Source organism: Mus caroli, chromosome 11 (genome assembly GCF_900094665.2).
Source record: "Mus caroli chromosome 11, CAROLI_EIJ_v1.1, whole genome shotgun sequence".
NCBI lineage: Eukaryota > Metazoa > Chordata > Mammalia > Rodentia > Muridae > Mus > Mus caroli.
In genome coordinates, this window is record NC_034580.1 from 29,220,467 (window position 1) to 29,241,474 (window position 21,008).

General features: G+C 42.8%; 1 protein-coding gene across 5 annotated transcripts in view; it reads right to left on the reverse strand.

Moving 5' to 3' along the window:
• Positions 1-2,583: 2,583 nt before the first annotated feature.
• Kcnip1 (potassium voltage-gated channel interacting protein 1) overlaps positions 2,584-21,008 on the reverse strand; it is a 358,975-nt gene continuing 340,550 nt past the window's right edge. For 3 of the 5 annotated variants that reach the window (XM_021175757.1, XM_021175755.2, XM_021175756.2), the window contains 7 exons: positions 19,011-19,135; positions 17,947-18,016; positions 16,722-16,792; positions 15,857-15,964; positions 7,754-7,858; positions 6,356-6,418; positions 2,584-3,838 (listed from right to left, as the gene is read on the reverse strand). In XM_021175757.1, the coding sequence (XP_021031416.1) occupies positions 3,791-3,838; positions 6,356-6,418; positions 7,754-7,858; positions 15,857-15,964; positions 16,722-16,792; positions 17,947-18,016; positions 19,011-19,135 (590 nt within the window). In that variant the 3' untranslated portion in view covers positions 2,584-3,790. Of the gene's footprint in view, positions 3,839-6,355; positions 6,419-7,753; positions 7,859-15,856; positions 15,965-16,721; positions 16,793-17,946; positions 18,017-19,010; positions 19,330-21,008 lie in introns of all 5 variants that reach the window. The other 2 variants (XM_021175760.2, XM_021175758.2) reach the window with 2 other exon arrangements.

Here is a 21,008-nt window from a genome sequence, read left to right on the forward strand (position 1 = left end):
GCAGAGGCAGAGGCAGAGGCAGAGGCAGAGGCAGAGGCAGAGGCAGAGGCAGAGGCAGAGGCAGAGGCAGAGGTAGAGGCAGAGGCAATTTCTATAAGTTTGAGGCCAGACTGCACTACATAGCAAGTTCTAGGCTAGCCAGAGGACACAGTGAGGTCCTGTCTCAAATATAAAACAAACAAACAGACAAACAAACAAACAAAGAGTCTACTTCTCTTCATCTCTCTGCTTTTATGTCTGGAACATATGTTGACCTTGCAGATAATAAAATAGCTAAGTGTGGATTGTGTATTTTACATTGTCCTGCAGATAAATGAACAACGTCATTGCATTATTGTGCTCAAAAGCCTTAACACTGCTGGTATTGAAACTGGTTCCTGCTTTCAGTCTATTCCTAAGCCAATCCTTGCAGCCAGCGGTATGGGAGGTAACAGTTGGTTGGTCTGGCATACTTCCATGTGTTTCATCCATAGAACTGGAGTGAAGTCATCTCTCCAGCACTTTATGGGTCTTCAAAGTCCCACTCAGTGGGCTTGGCTGCCATCAGAGTATCCTCAACTCCAAGTTTTAGACTAGAGTGCAGAGCTTGTTTTGATCTGCCATTGATCCTCATTTTGATGTGGAAGGACCTCTCACTTGAGCGTCTCCAAGAAATCATATGGCTGTCTTAACACTGATTCTTGGCTTTATTTCCCATGGAGAAAGAGAGATTTGGTTAGGACTCATGGACTTTTTATGGCTGTTTTTACTTGTCGCTTTCATGGCAGCTGCTTTCCAACTCCTTCTGGTGTTTGTGTGTCACTAAAGCTAAGACTGAGCTGCAGCTTCTCCCAGAAATAAAACTGCTATGGATATTGTAGGTTGGCTAAGCCTACTTCCAGCTATGTTAGCAGATACCTCAATGTTTCTGGAAACCATCTTTTCATCTCCAAAACAGATTCCTAGGACAACAGGGCTGTTAAGGAGCTTATGATAGCACATTTTCGGTTACTGTAACAAAATCTTGAAGGCTAGCTCCTTCTTATAGCAAAGAGGTTTTTTTTAGGTTACAAATTTGAAGGTTGCAAGTACCAAGTTGGCTGGCCCCTTTGGTTCACTTTCTAAAGTGAGCCTCCAATGGCAGATGGCATTGTGACCGGAAAGATCACATAGTAAGACATAGCAAGACGTAGTAAGACAAAGATCACATAGTAAGAAGTCAGAACACAGGGGAGCAGACAAGTTTGCTCTTTTATAACAAACCAGTATTGAGAACTAACTAAGGTCCTATGAGAAGTACCTAAATTCCTTCCAAGGACAGCACAACTAGTGCCTAGTTGTCTTGTAGTACTTCTGCATCTTAAATGCTCTAACACCATCCCATACTTCAGTAACAAGACCACAGTACCAGCATAGGATTTTTTGGTGTGTGTCGGGGATATGTCCAAGCCACAGCAAGACTTAAAATATATGCAGAGAGAATTTCTCAGTGGGAGGTAACATTAAGCTGAGCTATCTGCTCTTCACATACATCATTTACTACCTTGTATAATGTATCCAGCTTCACTTCTATTATGACACACCCTTATTATCCTCAGTGAAAGTAATTTTGTTATTTGTTTCCTCCCACTAGAGTATAAGGCTCATGAAAGCAGGACACATATCCATCTGGCTGGTTGTAGGTTACTACTGTGGGAAATTGAGGGCAGTGTTGTTGAGGATGCTAGGAGACAGAGGAGACCTCCAAGATCCCTCACTGAGAGGGGAAGGATATGGGGTATTAATCCATTACTTCCCAAGATACTCTGATGACATCCTGCTCTGCCCACAGGCAGAGTGGAACTTTTGTGACCAGAGTAAATCTGTGCCAGAGAACCCTCCACCAAAGACTTGGCACTTGCAGTTGGTAGCAGCTGAACCCACCTGTACAGTGTTGGTGAGTGCTGAGGGATGGGTATATGGGTAAGGTAGCCACAACATCTACTCCACAGTTAACTGGCAAATGGTGACCATTTTGGGTGATTCAGGACAACAAGCTTGAGACAGGGCCAGTGTCTTTGGTGTCACAACATGTCACCAAGCCTGGACAACCTCATCTTTTCATCTGATTATTAATCTGAAGGATGCTTTAAATCTTCCCATTCTAATATTTTGTCTGAATGTCCTGAGTGTCTCAAGACTCATTTTGGCCTTCATATTGTGGTCTGGCTAACATAGGGATAAAGGTAATAGCCCTTCCTTTCTCCGAGAGTCAGGCTTCTCAACCTTAGGTGCACACTGGTGTCACGTAGAGAGCTATAAAGTAGCCTGGACCTCAGGGTCCCACCAACAGAGAAAAACTAGAATACCGAATCTCTCTTAACTGACTACAAGTGATTGAGATTTTTGGGAAGTGTTCTCAGGTTTTCGGATCATGTGAAATTTTCTTAAATAGTGGGGTGCTACATGGAGGAGGTCCCCCCCCCACCCCTCTGAGCTTCAGGGTCCTCATAAGTAAAGCCAAGAATCTACCTTCTGGAATGTTCGACTATGAGCATGAAGTAAGAGAATTGTTTATAAAACTTGTAATACAGCCCTGGACAGATAATAGCACTTCCATAAACCTTTTCAAGGAAGCTCTTGTTAGAGCATCTTTTAATGTGTAAGGAAATATTTAATGTGATAACATACGGAAAACTAAGATACATGACATTGGACCCAAGTAATCATTTTATGGTTATAAGATGGAACTACTTGATCAATCTTTAGACTCTACATCATCAGCAGAGAGGACTGGTCCTTTTCAGCTCTAGTTGTGCCATATGAGGCTCTGGTATTTTTTTATATTGGAGTCTTGGGAGGAGCAATCCTATTAGAAAAGAGGTGTTGTCTGGAAGTACTATTTGCACATGGCCACAGTATTTGAATTGCATGCTAATGAAGATGGCTTAAGGGTGAAGGCACGTGGCCCCAAGAAAGTACTAGTAACCGGAGGCCAAATGGGTGGCCTTTGTCACAACTTGCCTCTTCTGAGCCATGGAGTCATAGAAGAAGTAATTGAGAGTGTACGAAATAGTTCTGTTTATTGATTAGAACAGGGTATAAAAGTACAGCGTTTCGCAGGCATTCTGGACCTTCTGGGAGGGACATGCAGTGCTGGGCTTGAGCAGGGGATGGAGAGGAGGGATAGGCCACTGGACAGTGGTTCCCCTTCTGGGCATGTTAAGAGACTTGCTCTATGACCATAGGTGCTAGTGTGGGAGAATCATTTGTCCCTACCTCTGGAAAAAAAAAATGACATGGGCAATTTGCATCATCTGATATCACCATGCTTAATAATTCAGTCCTATTCTACATGTGTTAGGTGCTGCCTCTCCCAATATTTTCATGGTAAGCTCTAATTGTTCCGTAGAACACTCTTTCTTCCCACCAGAGGAAGAGAAGCAGGCACATTGGCTTGGGAGGCCATCGGAGGATGGTGCACATTTGGCTCAGATTCATCAGAGTCTGCCTGACTTGGAGGCAGTGAGTTGGGGATATGTGTAAGCATAAAACTGTGCACTATTGATTAAGCTCAAGCAGAGGGGCCTTCCACAGGGCAGCAGCATGAAGAGATGGGCATGCTTCCAAAACAAACTCGGATCTCCGCTCGTCCCTCAGAGACAGAGCCACGTGGTGCCAGGTTTTGTAGAAAGTCTTCAGCAGAGAATTCTTCCAAAGTGTAAAAGGTATTTCTGTCCCAAGAGTTGGTGTGTAAAATTGGAACAAGGGCAGATCAGGGCATTAAGGTGTTTGTCAGTGTCTCTGAGAGCAGAATGGCCAGTGTCCTCAGTTACATGACATTTTGGAACAGCTGTAGAGATCTCATGATGTTGTCATCCTGGGGAGAGAGGAGTGGGAGAGATGATGGTTAGAGCCATGTGAGGCTCCTGCCCAAGAGCTCGGTAACGAGCAAATCTCAAGCGTGAGCTTCCTGTGCCAAAGCGAGTCTGCAGCAGTATTACAAACTTGCTTTTCTTTAAGATGCTCCATCAATGAGTTGCATGACATGATTTTCCACATCTACGTGGATTGGTCACAGTTTTTCCTGTTCATTTGATTACTGTGATTAATTACACGGACTAATTCTTGGATATTAAGCCAACCTTGCAATTTCCCATCCTAGGGCTATGATAGCCTGATTTTCCATCCCAGGGTTATGATAACCTGATCAATCAAGCTGAGAAAGTCCTCTTTTATTCACTATTCTTTGAGATTAGTATTGTTCCTCCCTCACACATTTGGAAGAATTCACTACAGAAGCTATTTAAGCCTGTCATTTTTTCTGGGGGTAAAGTTTTTGAAACACAGGATTACTTACATTTTTGCTTTCTCCATGTATTTGTTTTAATAAGCTGTGTTTTTAAGGGAATTTGTACATCTTAACATGGATTGTTAAATTTATTGAAGAATAATTATCTTTTAATATTGGTAAAACTGATAGTAGATATTATTATTTTTTACTTCTGATATCAGCAATTTGAGGACTTAATTTTTTTTCTTTTTTTACTCTGTCTTGCTAAGCACATGCCCATTTTATTAATCTTCATCAAAGAGGTATCTTGGCTTTGCTCATATTAGCTCTTGTCTGTGTTTTATATTTTCTATCATATACTCTTTAAAGTATATGATACTCTGTGTAGCCCTGGCTGTCTTGGAACTCACTCTGTAGACCAGGCTGGCCTCGAACTTGGAGATTTGCCTACCCCTGCCTCCTGAATGTTGCGATTAAAGGTATGCACCATCACACATGACTTACTAAAGTATAAATATTGAAGGCACAAAGTTCTTAAATCTTTAGATACCAAGTACCACACTTCTATATTTTGAATAAAATATGGTGAAAATATGAAAATTTGTTAAAGTGGTATTCAAGGAAATAGACGTGTGTATGTGTGTGTGTATGGTGTGTATGTGTGTGTATGTGTGTGTATCTGAATATGTGTGTGTCCCACTGAGTTTAAGGTTAATAAAGCAGACTTTTGATAGAGAAAACCAAGAGAGACAATGTTCATTGTGAGGATCCGAGGCTTTGTAAGTTTCTGTGTGTTCTGGAGTTGGGCAGCTTGTGCTCAAGCCCAGGCCTCTTACTTCCTGCCTGTGTTACTTATCCTTGCTGTGCCTCAGTTTCCCTGTATATGAAGTAGGGTTGAGTTTAATTGTGAGATGGTGAATAAAGAGACAGCTTTGGAAGGAGGAGCTGGGGAAGGTGACCTGAAACCTCTCTCACCTGGAGAGCCAAGAAAGAGCGCTTCCGTTGGGAGTGATGTGGGACAGTAGCATGGCAGTTTAAACTCCATCTCTGTCATTCAACACACATTAACCATACCTCTTAGCACTGTAGTGCCTCAGTTTTCTCTTACTGAAATGGGCACGACAGACATGGCTGCTTAGCCTGCTCACAGTGACTAAATATTAAAATATTTCTCACTCCACTGGCAAAGCTGCTAACTCAAATTTATTATCAACATGCTTCCTTCTGGCTGCCTAGGAATGAACTTGGGATCCTTAGACTACCCAAAGACCTGTCAGGCTGAGCTGGGACACTCTAGGACAGTGGCAAAAGTCAGTTTAAAAAGGTCAGAATGGAACTTGCCCTAGTTGTTGAGTACCTGGAACACCATCGTGTGGGACATCTGCCTGCAAGGTTGTCCTATGGCTGAAGCTCTTTGTGTGCTACTACTTTCACTCCCAGACCTTGCAGGTTTCTGGGGAGCTTAGACTGCTCTTGTGGAACGAGATGGAGCACAAACCTTGTAAGTAGATGAGTGGATTTCCAGTTCACTGCTTGGCAGGGCACCAGGGCCAGTTTGTTCATGAGATTTAGCCAAAGTATGGTCCAAGGAACGACAGTGTCTCCCATGGGGAGTGCACAGAGCAAGCCTAGCCTTGGACCTTGGCAGACCCTGCCTGTATTTTAGTGGAAGCTTCAAAGAGTCTGGTTTGCATAAGCAAATTCTAGCTGCCTTGGTCCTGGGCATTTGAATTATGACAATTTCTAGACTCTTCTAGAGTGTCTGTAATTATAGTTTGAAAACACACATTTGGGGGAACTTCAGGCAGTTTTATGCACACTGGATTGAGAATCTTGCTGAAGGTCTTCCAGCTGTTCCTCTGAGAAACAGGTACAGAGGAACCTATTCAGCCAGTCTGTTTCATGACGGCTTGCTGGGCCTTTCCATCTCCCATACCTGTGCTTCTGCTATTTGCTTGGTCCTGTGCTGAGCAAGGCATGAAGATGCTAGGCTTCTGAGTCCAGGGGTTGTAGGTGTGTGCAGATTTCAGATCCTCCCCTCTATAGTCTCAACCCCCCAGATTCCCTTCCCTGGAACTATCGTGTCCCGAGATCTCTCCTTACCTCCTGACAGGATTCAAGAAATTCATCTAACGTTACAATGCCATCTTTATTTTTATCCATTTTCTGAAAGACACAATAGAGGGGTCTTTAAACAACCTGGTATTTCACATTTCTCTGAATTTTCTCTGTGGTAACCCCAGAATTAGGATGGTCTTTTGCTAGTCAGTTGATTACTGGTTATAGTATTATGGTCCTCATGGGCTTCCTTATATCAAAAGATTGGTCTCAACACGTACATCATTGCTACATTATTATTATGCTGACATCCCAACATGTAATAGTATGTTTCTGTTATTATAACAAAATAACTGAGGTCAGGTGCTGTATAAAGAAAGGTTTGTTTATCTTATTGTTCCATAGCAGTGGTTTGCAATCTTCCTAATGCTGCAACCCTTTAATGTAGTTCCTCATGTTGCCGTGACCCCCAACCATAAAGTTATTTTTGTTGCTACTTTGTAACTTTAATCTTGTTACTGTTATAAATCATACTGTAAATACTTTGGCAATAGAGGTTTGCCAACGGGGTCGTGACACACAGGTTGATAACCACTGTTGTCTCCAAGAACACAACACCAGTTTCTCTCTAGTGAGGGCCTCATGGGGGGAATGGCATCTTCATAGTGGACACATGTGGAAGAAGTCACACAATGAAACAGGAAGCCAGAGAATGTGGACGGGCCTGACTTGCTCATTCAACCCAGGCATAATATCTCTTGAGGTGGTGCTCCCCAGGACCAGTCACCTCCTCTCGTACCCAGGCCACTGAGGATTCCATGACTTTAAACATTGCCACACTGGGGAGCAGGCTTCATACACCCAAGCCATTTCCAAACCGTAACACATGTGTCTGCACACATTCTGCTGGCCGTTATCTGGCAGAAAGAACATTGGGAACAACAGGTTCTGGTCCACCTCTGTGCAGGTTTTCTGTGCAAACTTTCAAGATGTCAGAGAGATCTCTTTTTTTCCTAGCTGCAAATAGGGAGGCTTGGGTTGGAGTGAGCTCTGACGTTCTTTGGTATGCTCTATCGCTAGACTTATGTTTCATTTTGTTTTCAGATTAAGTGCAGCTATGAGGGTGGCACTTGTGCATGCCGTCATCAACAGCATCCACCCGTCAAGATCAAGGCTGGCTCTCCCACTTCAGGATCTTGCAGTCTGGCTTTACCCAGGATTCCAATTACATTCCCCTTTGCAGGCCAGACAAACTTGCTTAGTAAGTACACAGATGCAATAGATAGAGTCTTCTCTTTCCACTCAGCCCCTGAAAAGGTTTTTATGAAACTTACCACTGTAGTTAATGATGATGCACCCCTGTTTTCTTCCATGACACTGGCCTGCTTCTCAGGAGCATCTCCTGGCCAATCAGGATAAGCCCGTGCACAGGTGCATACGTACCTGGAAGAAGACATCCACGTGCTGCCTGGGAGTGTCCTCTTTGAGCACAGGATAGGTGTATTTCCCCATCATGTCGTAAATGGCTTTGACTATGTCCATCATCTCCTGGAAGGGGACATGGAGGTACATACTGTTGGGACCGTGAGGTCATGTCTTCTTGGGGGACAGAATTTAGGATTTGATTAGGGTTCCTCTAGCTAAACAGAGGGGCTATGAGGACCCTTTGAAGCAGAAGAGTGGGAGTTAAGAGACAAGACGAAACTCCCTCCCCAAGAGAAAGTGGGGGCATCCACTCTGCCTTCAGACATCCTGGGCAGGCTGCCTCCTCTTGCTTTGCCCTCAGGGAGGGATGACATTGGATTCCCCATTTGCAGACTGAGACAATGAAGCATTCCTCTGACGTAGAGGTAAATGAATGTTTTAGACTTGCCTTAAAATCACCCTCATAGTTTCTATTTTAAGTTATAAAAAAAAAAAGTAAGCTGGGCGTGGTGGCACACGCCTTTAATCTCAGCACTCGGGAGGCAGAGGCAGGTGGATTTCTGAGTTCCAGGCCAACCTGGTCTACAAAGTGAGTTCCAGGACAGCCAGGGCTACACAGAGAAACCCTGTCTCAGAAAACCAAAAAAAAAAAAGTAGCCAATGCCAGGAGTACCCATAGGACATTGGGGTTTTCTCTGAAGCTGTAATTAATAATTTTAGACATACAGAAAACTTACTGTAGCTCTCTTGTTACTGGTGGTTGCTTGAGGAAAGGGTTGTCTGTCGGCTCTCTGATTTGTCTGTCAACACAGCTTGACAGCAAACAGATCACTACGCTATTTGCTTAATGCAAATTCTATCTTCTTTTGAAAAAGTTAATGTTTTTGATCACAGATTAAAAAAATCTTATCAGTTTCTGTTTGGTGTTTCAAATTAGGAGAAGGGGACCAACAGCCAATATCCAGAGGGCACTTGAGGCTTTCTTTAAGTAGATTATTAATAATTGTAGATGTACTAGAATACCTCTCTAAGCAAGCGGTGCCTTCTCTTCATTTATCTATGTACTTAGTTCTTTGGACTTGTGGATATCTATTATATTTTGTTGGTGATGATCCAATAATATCATGGTTTGTTTTGTTGATTAAATCACTGTAGCTTTGACTATTAAAACTCCTCTAAGCTGATGCCTGTAGCCGTTTGACCTTCCCCAACCTGGATTCGGGTGCATTTTCTATTTCTCTTTTCCCGATCCCAAGACAAACAGCTCTCTAAGAAGATTGGCTCCTTTTTTTTTTTTTTTAATTGGAGAAAGATGTTTAGAAAGCAGGATCTATATGTCATCGAGGGTCATTTCTTCAGTAGACTCCCAACACATAAAACTAGGAAATAGGCTTGTATCCAGATCTTCATTTCAAGAGATGGTACCTTACTAGTCTTTCACACCTATGTGGCCATTGAGCGAGTTTCTGCTTGAAACAGTTTTATCCAAGAACAGACAGAAAAATAACCTTGAATGCTTGGGATCTTCACTGTCTGCAAGTTTGATAAGAACGTTCCAGCATGATAGCTAGGAAGAGGTCTTAGGAAACTACTTACTCACACTAATACACCCTCCACTAATTCTGCCATCTAACGATGTCTGATAGACACGAATGGGGATAATTTGGTCTACTTTGCCCATTATAAGAAGGGAGTCGTTAGTAAGATTATTCAGTGATGGGATGGAAAAATGTACTGAGCCAAGGCTGAAGACCAGGAGGTACAAATCCCATCTGAGGCTCCTTTCTGTAGATGTTTTGTAAAGCAGTATTTGGATATTTTAATTTAGAATATCATGCGTGGAGCATGACCCTAAGAACTTAGCGGTCTATAAAATTGATGGAATGCTATAATAGTGCCTTATAACATGATTTTTTTGCTTTTGTTTTTTGTTTCAATTTGCTTTGTTTTGTTTGAGACAGGGTTTCTCTATGTAGCTCTGGCTGTCCTGGAACTTGCTCTGTAGCCCAGGTTGGCCTCAAGCTTACAGATCCACCTCCTTAGCCTCCTGAGTGCTGGGATTAAAGGCATGCACCACCACCACCCAGCTATAAAGTGATTTTAAACACATGAAATCATATATACTTGTTAATTGTCTGTGATTTTAAGTGGTCACCTTCTATTTAATGAGTTTTGAAATCTGGGCTGGGAAGATGGCTCAGTAGTTAAGAGTATGTTCTGTTCTTACAGGGGTCTGTTCCCAGCACCATGCTGGGTGGCTCACAATTGCCTGCAACTCTAGCTCTAGGGGATCTGGTACCCTTTTCTGGACTTTGAGGGGTCTGTGTAAACCCACCCCTTATATATTCATATACAATTAAAGATAGAAATTTAGAAATTTAGAGTCTTTGTGATTCCACTGTTGATCTACTAGTTTTGGTTTCTTGTGAGTGTTTAATGCACACAGTGACCACTTCTCACTGCGTTTCCACAACTTCTTTGCACATGCCATCTGTTCATTGTGTTTAATTGTAATTTGATTGGGAGAACTCTTTATGTACTTTGGAGATGTATAAATTTGTTTATAAGGCATCTGAAAGTATGCACCATGTGCTAGATCTTCTCCCGAGGAAACCCAAAGGCAAGTGAAGCAGATGTGAGTGCTTTCTTAGCTAGTGTCCAGGGGGAAGCGCCATCAAGTGCAGATGTTTTTAGAACACTGTTACCTGATTTCCAACTTTGGTCATGCCATTTTGTTGAGGTGAAGAATTTAAAAATATTTAGAATGATGTCACCAATACTTTTCTTTGTGTTTTAATTTTATACTTTCCCCTTTTTAAATTTAGTTGCGACACCTACTTCCCTTTTTTTGGGGGGAAAGACAAAGACTTTATCTCATCTTACAGATTACTGTGCATCATGAAAGGAAACCAGGACAGGAACTCAAGGCAGGAGCCTGGAGGCAGGAACTGAACCAGAGAGCATGGATAAATGCTGCTTCCTGGCTTGATTGCTATAATACTAGGTGTTTTTTTGTTTGTTTGTTTTTGTTTTTGTTTTTGTTTTTGTTTTGTTAGAAGTCACCTGTGTATCTATAATTAACTTACACCTGTGACATTCAGAACATTCATTCATTTACTGCTAAAATAGTCTAGCAAACCAGTTTCCTTGGAATCATATGTTTCATTACTCACATCTGTTTGAGCTGTTCCTTGTGCTCCCTCTGTTATGAGTGGAATTACTAACTGGTTCTCAGCTTCTTCTTCAGTTACCACAACCTACCTGAGCCCCTTTGCCTCCTCACACAGCATACTACCGCATAGTTCCAGTTTCGACCTTTTGAAAATTATCTTTCCTATCTTCAACTGGTGATTTGTCCAGTTTTCCTTCTAAAAACATTTTTTTTTTTTTTTTGGTTACAAACAACCAAATTTGAAATTAGTTAGAGACAAATAGCTATTTTTAGAGTATCTTAGTTACAACTTTCTAAGCAGTCATAACAGACATGGGCCACCCAGTTTATTTCTCTTTATATGTTAGACACCATACATGATCTTTAGTTCTAATTGTTTAAGTAGTTTCTCTTGTCTTCCCCCTCCCCCCAACCCGCTAAGTACAAAATCATGCCATTGCCGAACATGGAGCCTCTCACTTGTAATCCCAGTATTAAGGAGGCTGAGGCAGGAAGATCACCATACATTCAAGGCCAGCCTGGACTACATAGTGTGTTCCAGTCAACTTGAGCTACAGTGTGAGACCTCTTTGAAAACAAATAAATAAGTAGAGAGGAGAAAATCTTGTCATTAACAAAGCCTGCCCTAGCTTCCCAGATGTGTGCTTCTGTCCCACTGAGTCTCAGAGGCATTTTGAAGCACTAGCAGATGGTGTGGGTCAACAGCAAGCACTCTGGTCTTCATCTCTACTGTAGCCCAGGGCCTCTGAGACGTCACTAAGATGTGAAAAGCTATGTGGAGGGTACATTCTATTATGCTCAAGATGAACTTTATTCCCACTTTATTAGGAGTTTAAAAACTGACCAAGGATATAGGTAAACTTGATGGAATATGATTTTATAATTAAATGGCTTGTTCTTTTTATTTATGGATGTGATGAACTTTTTTGTTTGTTTGTTTTTCGAGACAGGGTTTCTCTGTATAGCCCTGGCTGTCCTGGAACTCACTTTGTAGACCAGGCTGGCCTCGAACTCAGAAATCTGTCTTCCTCAGCCTCCCAAGTGCTGGGATTAAAGGTGTGTGCCACCACCACCCGGCGAATTATTTAATAGATGTACTATACTATTGAATTCTGCAAGAAACCTGTTCCTTACCATGTGTGCTCCTTTAACCAGAGAGCTTAATTTCCTGGTACTTCGTTTAGAATTTGTGACACATATTTTAAGTGAAACTGGGTTCTTGTTTTCTTTCATATACTTTGCCAAAGTTTTAACTTTTTTCATTTAACATGCTTTGAGCACATTCTATCATCTAGATGTTCCCATGTTACAATGAGATCTCCCTTTAAAAAACAGGGCGTATTGGAGTATAGTTTGATTATAGCAAACTTGCTTATTTTAAGTCTCCTGCTTGATAAACCTTGGTAAATGTGTACACCTGTGCCACCTCCTGGATTATTCCTATCACCCGAAGAAGCTTCTACATTGTCTGCCAACCTCTGGCATGAAGCACTGCTGATCACACATTAGTAACTAAAGACGTTTTCATTTTCTAGAATTTGATGTGAATCCAATGATACTGCATGGGGTCTGAGGCCATCTATATCCAGTGTGTGTGATGGCTGCAGAGCCCAGAGCCATTATTGCCTGTGGCAGTGGTTTCTTTCTTTCTGTTCCCGAGGATCCAGGGGATGCATAGACAGCTGTTTATCATCATCCTCGTGAAAGACATTTAGGTTGCTTGCAATTTGGGGGCTACTTAGATAAAGATACTATGCAAGTCTCATGTAGGTATTTATGAATTTACATATTTTCATCTATTTCAGGCAAATGTGTAGAGGTGAGATTTCTGGGCCACACATTAGCTGGATGTTAACTTTATTTAAGATGCTGAACTGTTTCCTAAGCAGCAAGGGTTACATTGTTTCCCATGAGCAGTGTGTAAGAGTTTCTAACTATTTCTCATCCTTGTCTACACTTGGAATTGTGGGCCTTTTTATTATGCAGTGCATGCATGACTATTGTTTATTATAGCTTTTAAAATGTGTACTTCCTTGAACACCATACACATGGAACCATTTTTCCTGGGTTTACTGTCCACTTACTAATATCTTCTGAAGTATTTATTTCACTTAAAAATCTATTTAAAGATTTTGTTGCATTATTATTGCTTTAAAAAACATTAATTTATCTTGTGTGTTGGGACATGGATGCCACAGTATATGGGTATAAGGCAGAGGTCAGGGATCAGAGGTCAATGTTTCCCTATTAGTGTGTGGGTTCCAGGGATTGAACTCAGGTCGTCAGGCTTGGCAGCATTTGCCTTTACCTACTGAGCCATATTGGTGGCCCCTCGTTACCTACTTTCAGTGGACTTGTTTATCTTCTTACAAAATTATGAACATTTCTTATATATTTGGACCTCAGTCTCTTGACATGTAATAATAATTTACAAGCCTTTCCCCCAATCCATGGCTCTCATTTCCCTTTTCTTTATTTTTTAAAAATTTTTTTCTTTTTCTTTTTCTAAAAAAGATTTATTTATTTTATGTATGTGAGTACACTGTCGCTGTCTTCAGACACACCAGAAGAGGGCATCGGATCCCATTACAAATGGTTGTGAGCCACCATGCAGTTGTTGGGAATTGAACTCAGGACCTCTGGAAGAACAACAGTCAGTGCTCTTAACTGCTGAGACATCTCTCTAGCCCTCATTTCCCTTAGCTTAATGAGATTTTTGATAACAGAAAATTGTAACTTTGATGAAGAAAAGCATCAAATTTTCCTTCATGATCTCTTCTTACTCGCCCTAAGATATTCTTTCTTCTATGTATTCTTTACTACAATGGCTTTTGCTTTTGAGTTTATGTGTACATCCACTTCATGTTAATGCTTGCTTTTGGCATGAAGTAAAGGTGAAGATGCATGTTTGTTTTCAGATGGATGCAGAGTTGACTCAGAACCATTTGTTCAAGACATTGTTGTATTCTCATTGGTTCCAGTTATCTTTGTTGAGATGACAATATGGACAAACCTATTTATGGAAGAGGATCAACCCTAGGGTCTTACACTGGCTAGGCAACTGCTGTGCAGCTGAGCCACAGGTCCAGGCCGGATGTGGACCATCCATCTTGAGCTGGTAAGCTGTGTGTTTAACACAACACCAAGTCTTCTGAGCAGTCATCTCTACACGTTCATGTTACTCTTGGGATGAGGTAGCTTCAGGCCTCTGCCTTGTTCATCTTTGTTGTTGTGGCTCTTGCATTTATATTTACATTTTAGATCAGTTTATCGACTTCTATAAAGGGTCTGATGGGTATTTTGGTTGAGACTACACTGAATCTACAATATGATTTTTTTTGAGAATCTCCATTTTAACGTTGTTGGGTAGTCACACAGATGAGCATGGCTCATCTGATTACTTAGGTCTTAATTTTCATCAATATTCTGCGGTTTTGTATGTATAAGTCTTAAATTGATTTTGTTGAATTTATAAAAAATTTTGTGCATATGGATACTATCATAAGTAGGATTATTTTAAAAATAGTACACACACATGCACACACACATATTGCTTTTTTAAAAAATAGGATTTATATCTGGCTACCTTAATCAATAAGTCCATGATTCTTTCTGGTAGTTTCTTTGGTATTCCTTGCAGATTCTTTGCGATGTCTATGAATTGTTTTCTATGAATTCAAGCTTATTACAGATAAAACTTTATTTTTTCTTACCTCAGTTTCCCTGTTTCATTCTTGGCCTTGGGGGAAATTATGCAATATTCACTGTTAAGCAGATATTAGCTGTAGAGTTCTTAAAAATAGTTATCAGATAACTAGGCAGAGAAAAGGATCTTCTATTCTTCATTTGTTAAAAAGTTTACCATGAATAGGCAGTGATTTTTATCAAGTGCTTTTTCTGCATTTATTTAGTCAATATGGTTTTTCTTTTTGTTGTGTAAATATAGTGAATCATGTGGATGTTTGAGTGTTAAGCCAACCTTGCATTCCTGGAATGAACTTTGCTCCATTACGCTATTCTATATTTTTTAATGTACTGATAGATTCGGTTTGCTAAAGTTTTGATAGGCTTTTTGCATCTGTCATCGTGAGAAATAATGGTAGTTGTCTTCTCCATCAGACCTTTTTTATTTCAAGTTTCAGAATCGGGGTATTGTTGGATTTACAGAAAAACATTGGAAAGTTCCTTGCGCCCCAGCTTTGTAGGTCTTTGTTAGAAGTCACCAGAAAAATCATCTGAGGAGCTCGAACTTTTCTGGGTTTTTTAATGTGAATTGTATTTCTCTTAGGGACAGGGAGCTACTTACATTTTCCTGCAGCCTCTGAGCCACCATTAGTAGTTTGTGCTTCCTGAAAACTCTGCTCTACCCAGCTCCCCGGAGGTAGAGGGGAGTCTCTACCCCAGCCTTCCACCGTCTGAACCTGACAACCCTCCAGGCTAAAGCCTGTCTACTTTTCTTCCATACCTTCCTAGCCTGCAGCCACCAGCAAGCCTCTCTGTTTGGAGGGCATGTGGGAACCCCATCTTCCTTGAAAACCTCTCTAGTGGCTGTTTCTTCTTCCTGGGATACTTTTCCTGACTTTGGGGGTGCCTTTCCCTTGGTATGGCAATACCGAATTAGACAGCTCCTTGCTGACTCTTACCAAAACATCTACCTGTCATTGTGTATTTTTCTGTGATTGTCCTTCCCACTCCACTGCCCCATGACAGTCAGACGTGGGCCGATTGCTCCCCATTTTGTCTCCAGCATCCAAGAAGCGGAATGAATTCTCAATCTTCGTTGAACACCCGTGTCTGGATGAATAGGGAACATGGCTGTGTGGGCTTCTTCACTTGGCTAGAGTGGACTCACTTTCACTTAGACAATGTTTCCCGGGTCTGGGGTTACTTTTGATTCCAGAACTTCCACTGTGTGTTCATCTCATGTCCCCTGCTCTCAGCTCACTTACCTCTTTGTTTATATAGCCGTCTTTATTGATGTCATACAAATTAAACGTCCACCTTAGTTTTTCATGGACTGTCCCTCTCAGTAAAATCGACAGAGCAGTCACAAAGTCCTAGGAAGTGGAGAAGGAGGCCTCTGTTAATCACCGCGGGGCTGGAGAGAAGCCTGGCCGCCAGGCTGGATGATGATGCTTTTCCAAAATGGCACCTCCCACACCCTCCTGTTAGGTAGATGGAAATGGCCAGTCTCAGCCTGGCCCAGTCCTATTTTCCATTCCCTATACCTACACTGTTGCAGTTTCTTATGCCCACTGAGGATGACTTAAGCTCTGACTGTGTGGACACCCCTAGGCAGTTAATTCCACCTTCCTTGCTGATCCTAACCCAAGGCTGCAATGGTTGCTAACATCGGAGGGACTGTACATTCCAGTGGATAGGAGCTCAGGGTGAGAGAACACACTGCCTGTGTTCAAGGCCTCCCTGGCCACTTTTTTCTCTCTCTCTGATCTTGGAAAAGCCACTCTGTCTCTGCCTCATTTTCTTCCTCTGTAAAATGACAATAAATAATAATCCGACCATGCCTTGTAAACACTATTATAAAAGTTAAGCAGGTTAATAAATACGAAATGCTAGGTCCAGAGGTTATCTTTCAGCATACAGAGCACAAGGGAGCTCTCTATCACCCTCAAGCCCAGTGTTTAGACAAGGAAAGTGTCTTCTCTGACTTCAAGTGCTGTTTGTTAAATGAATCAAGTTTCTTGACTTAACTGAAGACATTTGATAATTAACTCTTTTCATTAGGACCGTCATATTTGGAAGGAGAGGCAATGTAGAAACAGGGAACTCCCAGACTGGACCCACATACTATACCTCGAACTTTACAGAGCCTGTCTGGGTGGTGTCGAAGGCATTGAAGAGGTAATGTGCATACGTGCTGGCATCTGCAAAGTAGAGGGGAAAGCAGGTGAGTGGGGGTGGAGGGAAGGCTCCACAGAGGGCAGAGGCAGCAGGGGTGGGGCCAGAGAGAGGAAAGGGAGGATGGACTGAGACCCATTTGCTCAGCCCCTGGAGTTTAGGCGAGAAGTTAGTTCTAGCAAAAGGTTAGATAGGTTCTTGTCTCTCTCTCCACTGTGTCCCCTGCCTGTTCCTCTGTGACCTGGTCCTGTGTGTGTGTGTATGTGTGTGTGTGTGTGTGTGTTTGTGTATGTGTATGTGTGTGTGACTGAATTGAGATGTCCTGAGCAGGGGTCCTTGTCATGGCACGGCACTTCCTTGTGAGGAGAGACACAGTGAGCACTGTTTCTGAGGTGTTCATAAACTGGGAGTCAGGTGCTAGCCTGAAGTGAAGCTGCTCCTTCTCAACCCAAAGAAATCCTACACTGAGTCCCACACCAGGGAGACACCTGTGTGCTGCTGGAAAGGCCCAAGGAGGATGTGGGGCACTTGAGTCTTTATTTTGTTAGGCCCCGGGAGAGGTGTTCTGCACTGTCCAGGTGACACTGTGGACAGATGACACCAGGAGGCCACAGGAGGAAGGGTACCCTGCTGTGTGGAGCTGTTCCTACTTGGACAGGTCGTGGGGGGTCCGGTGCCTTTGTTAACCTGACTTTGTAAATAAGCACAACTTTACGCTGCCCACAATTTATTTTGTTCAGTGATTGTTATGGTCTGTAGTACTTACTAATGTTGTTTACGAAATTTCAACCTGCCTTAGCTGCTTAAGGAACCAAAATGACGAAGCTTTTGTCCCATATACTTTTCTATTCCTGGGCTGCCACATTCGAGCTGTGTGATGGTGAGTAAATTGCTTAATGTCTCTGAAACTCCATTGTTCCTTCCGGGGTCATGATGCCTGCTTCCTAGAGCTGTTATAGGACTTTCTGACACTGCAATAGCCATTCTTCTTCTAGAGGAGGCCCGGTTTTGTTTGTCAGAGAGTTTTGTATTTTCTAGTAAGGAAAAAAACAAATCTCGCCATGAATTCTCCTCTGACCCCAAAGAAGACAGAGATAAAGAACAGAGGGGTTGGGGAAGGGAAGGCTGGCCACTGGAGAGGATGCCAGAGAGTGGTTTTCCAAGGGTATTTATTACTCACCTCCGTGAGGGAAAAACTGAGCGTAGATCTGCTTGAATGTTTCTTCATTGACTACACCACTAGGGCACTCCTGTAGGGGAGAGAGAGAGAGAGAGAGAGAGAGAGAGAGAGAGAGAGAGAGAGAGAGAGAGAGAGGACTGGGAGTCTGTACTGAGATGGAGACTGAGCAGGTTCCTCATGCCCTCTCTTGGGCAGAGACTGGGAAACACATGTGTACTGGGTATCTTTAGGGGGGCCTTGGAGGCAACCCTATCATGAAAAGCTGGTTTGCAAGGGAGAGGAAGTCATTACAGACTAGGGACTGGGTTGGGAAAGTCTTGGCTTTAGGGCTAGAAAGATCTAGGTTTGGGTTTTGGTGAAGCCTGCTCTAGGATTTTTGACTTCTCCAAGGTGGGCTGTGATCTTGAACACACCAACCCGTGGAATGTGGCTAACAGCTTCCTCAATATTAGGTGGCACTGAGTCTATGGAAAATGTCAAAATAACAAGTGGGATTTTTTTCTATTTTCTGGTCCCCTCTCAGCCAAGTGAACAATTGGGCAACTACCTCCCAGGGCCCTGATCCACCTCAGCTGGCCACTATTAACATGGCCTCTTCAGCACTAGAAAGAAGAATGCCCAATGGGAGCAAATCAGACTCAGGACCAACATAGTCAAGCTGTAGGACAATTGACCAAGCTCTAGCAGGAGGCAACCAGAGCAGCTCTTCTGCTCGACTCCACCCAGTGATTTGGGAATAAGATTGTGCTCTAAGATGTAAACTTTAAACCCAAACTCCATATCCAGGCTGGAGTATGAGATCTTTCAAAGCATCCCAGAAGGCAGCTGGGCTTCTCTGAAGTCATACGACCCTGTGGCACTTCTCTGCAGTGGGTGAGGTTCCTGTCTGCTGAGACTTTGTCCTCCTGTAAGCTTACTTTCTCACCAGGCGTGGGTTCATAGCAGTGGCCTTCCTGAATCTCTGCACTCTGGGGACCTTGGCATGGGAAAAGCTTGGTCAAGTGGCAAAAATCACAGCAGGCCTCCAAGTGTCTGGGGTGGGGGTGTGTGTGGGGGTGTCTTACGTTTTTGAATCCCCGGTATAAGACTTGCAGTTCTTTCTTGGTGAAGTTCGTCTGTGCCTCAAGCTGCTCCAGTCCCTCAGGCCGGTGGCAAACCATGGTCATCTCTAGCTCATCCTCAATCTTGTCTGGAAGCAGAGGGGATGGTGTCAGAACGTGACCTCCTTGGTCCCTGTCGGACCAGTCTGAGCTGTTCAGAGAGTGCTGCCATTGGGAACTAGGACTTTGGGTTTGGGCTGGGTCACACTGCAGGTGGTCCTGGGCCTTGAGCCCCACTCCCCTGCCCACTCAGTCTGCTTCACAATCTGTCCCCTGTGTTGCTCTAGAAGTGACAAACAGTAAAGGGGAGGGACCATCAGCGTCTCAGATAGGGAGCTGAGGGTAGAAGTGTTCAGGACACAGCCACATGAAAACATCTCTTTCAAATTACCTTCTTTACATATTCAAATTGATGCTCACTAACAGGTACAGTCTATGCAGCCACAGGCAACAGCAGAATGAGACCTTCCAAACAGGAAAGGGAAGAAATCCTAGCTATTTTCAAAAGGGATGAAGTTTCACCATGTGGGCTAGCAAGGGAGGTGCTAGGGAGGCTTAGTAGGAAGTTCAGATTATATGCTATGTTAAATATGACTTTAAAGAATCCGAATATATTTTACACGGTATTGTTCTATAATATCTGCTACGTCTCCTTAAGTACCAGGGAAGTGACTTCAGTGTGAGCATCTTTGCATAAAGGTTTCCAGGACACTTGAAAGGTTCTATAAACAGTCATAGAGAGTAAGGTTTCAACCTCCCACGTGTGCTGAAATGGTGTCTAATGGTACACTGTTTGTTTGCAAAGTGCCTGTCAGCTGAGTCTACTTATCAAAGCAACTCACAGTTCCTCCCTCAGTGGCCCTTCCAGGAGGTTAGACCCACACGGGGATATGTGAATACTCACTTTCTTTGGGCCCTGCCAGAATACTTTCTGTAAATCTATTCCAGGCAAGGATCGTTTACCATCTACCCTACTCTGCCTGTCGTCACACAGGCATCAGCAAATCCATATATTGAACAACTCCAACTTCCACCTGGTGAAAACCAGGGTGAGCTGAGCAGGCTGCTGGGAACACACGAACCACACAGCACAATGGCAAGTCAGAGAGGAGGCAGGGTGGGTTTGCATCGCAGAACCAGGTGAGCAGGAGCAGTGATTGTAGGCGTTCTGTAAGTGGGGTAGGGCTCTTTGGGCCAGATTTCCTCTGCTACCGTGACACTTAAATCCCAACACAAAAAAAATCTATCAAAATTTATATTTTGAGCAGAGTCCCAGTGGTAATGGATGTTACAGTAAAGCCTCAAGAAGGCGGCAAGCCAAGCCTAATTGTGATCTTTCTTGTGTGCTGGGCACTACACATCACCTAATCCTTCTGGGACAGAGGCAGATACTGATTCAATATAAATAAGATACTCTGTCAAGTGGCCAATTTCCTCGCAACTCTTACAAAGCCTTTATTTGTTGTTAGGTTTGTAGGTAATGAGTTAAGCACCAATTACCTAAATGCAGAAGGCTTCTGTGTAAATCTAAGGGCCAGTGTCCAGAAAGGAAAGCCAGGAAGGGAGAGGTGCACACAGGTTGTAATGCGGAAAGCTCACAGTGTCTCACGAGACCTCAAACTCATCCTAAGAAATCAGTTGCTGGTTAGTCTTAGAATAAAAGTCCATGTGTCTTTAACTGTGTATATTCTGAAGAAACTTCAGAGGGGCTGTAGAGGCTTTTATACCCCACACATTTCCTCCCAGAATCCACTGGGGGGAATGCCCAGGTAGCCCTAGTAAAGGAAGAAGAATTAGAATATAAATCTTAAAATATAAATAAGAAAATGGAAAACTCTATTTTGGAAAGAGATGATTTGTTTTTGAAGGGTTCTACCTGCAAATATTTATCTGACCCAGAAGAAAAAAGATGCTTTTATGTGTGTGTGTGAGTGTGTGGTGTGGTGCTATTTCTCAATCTCC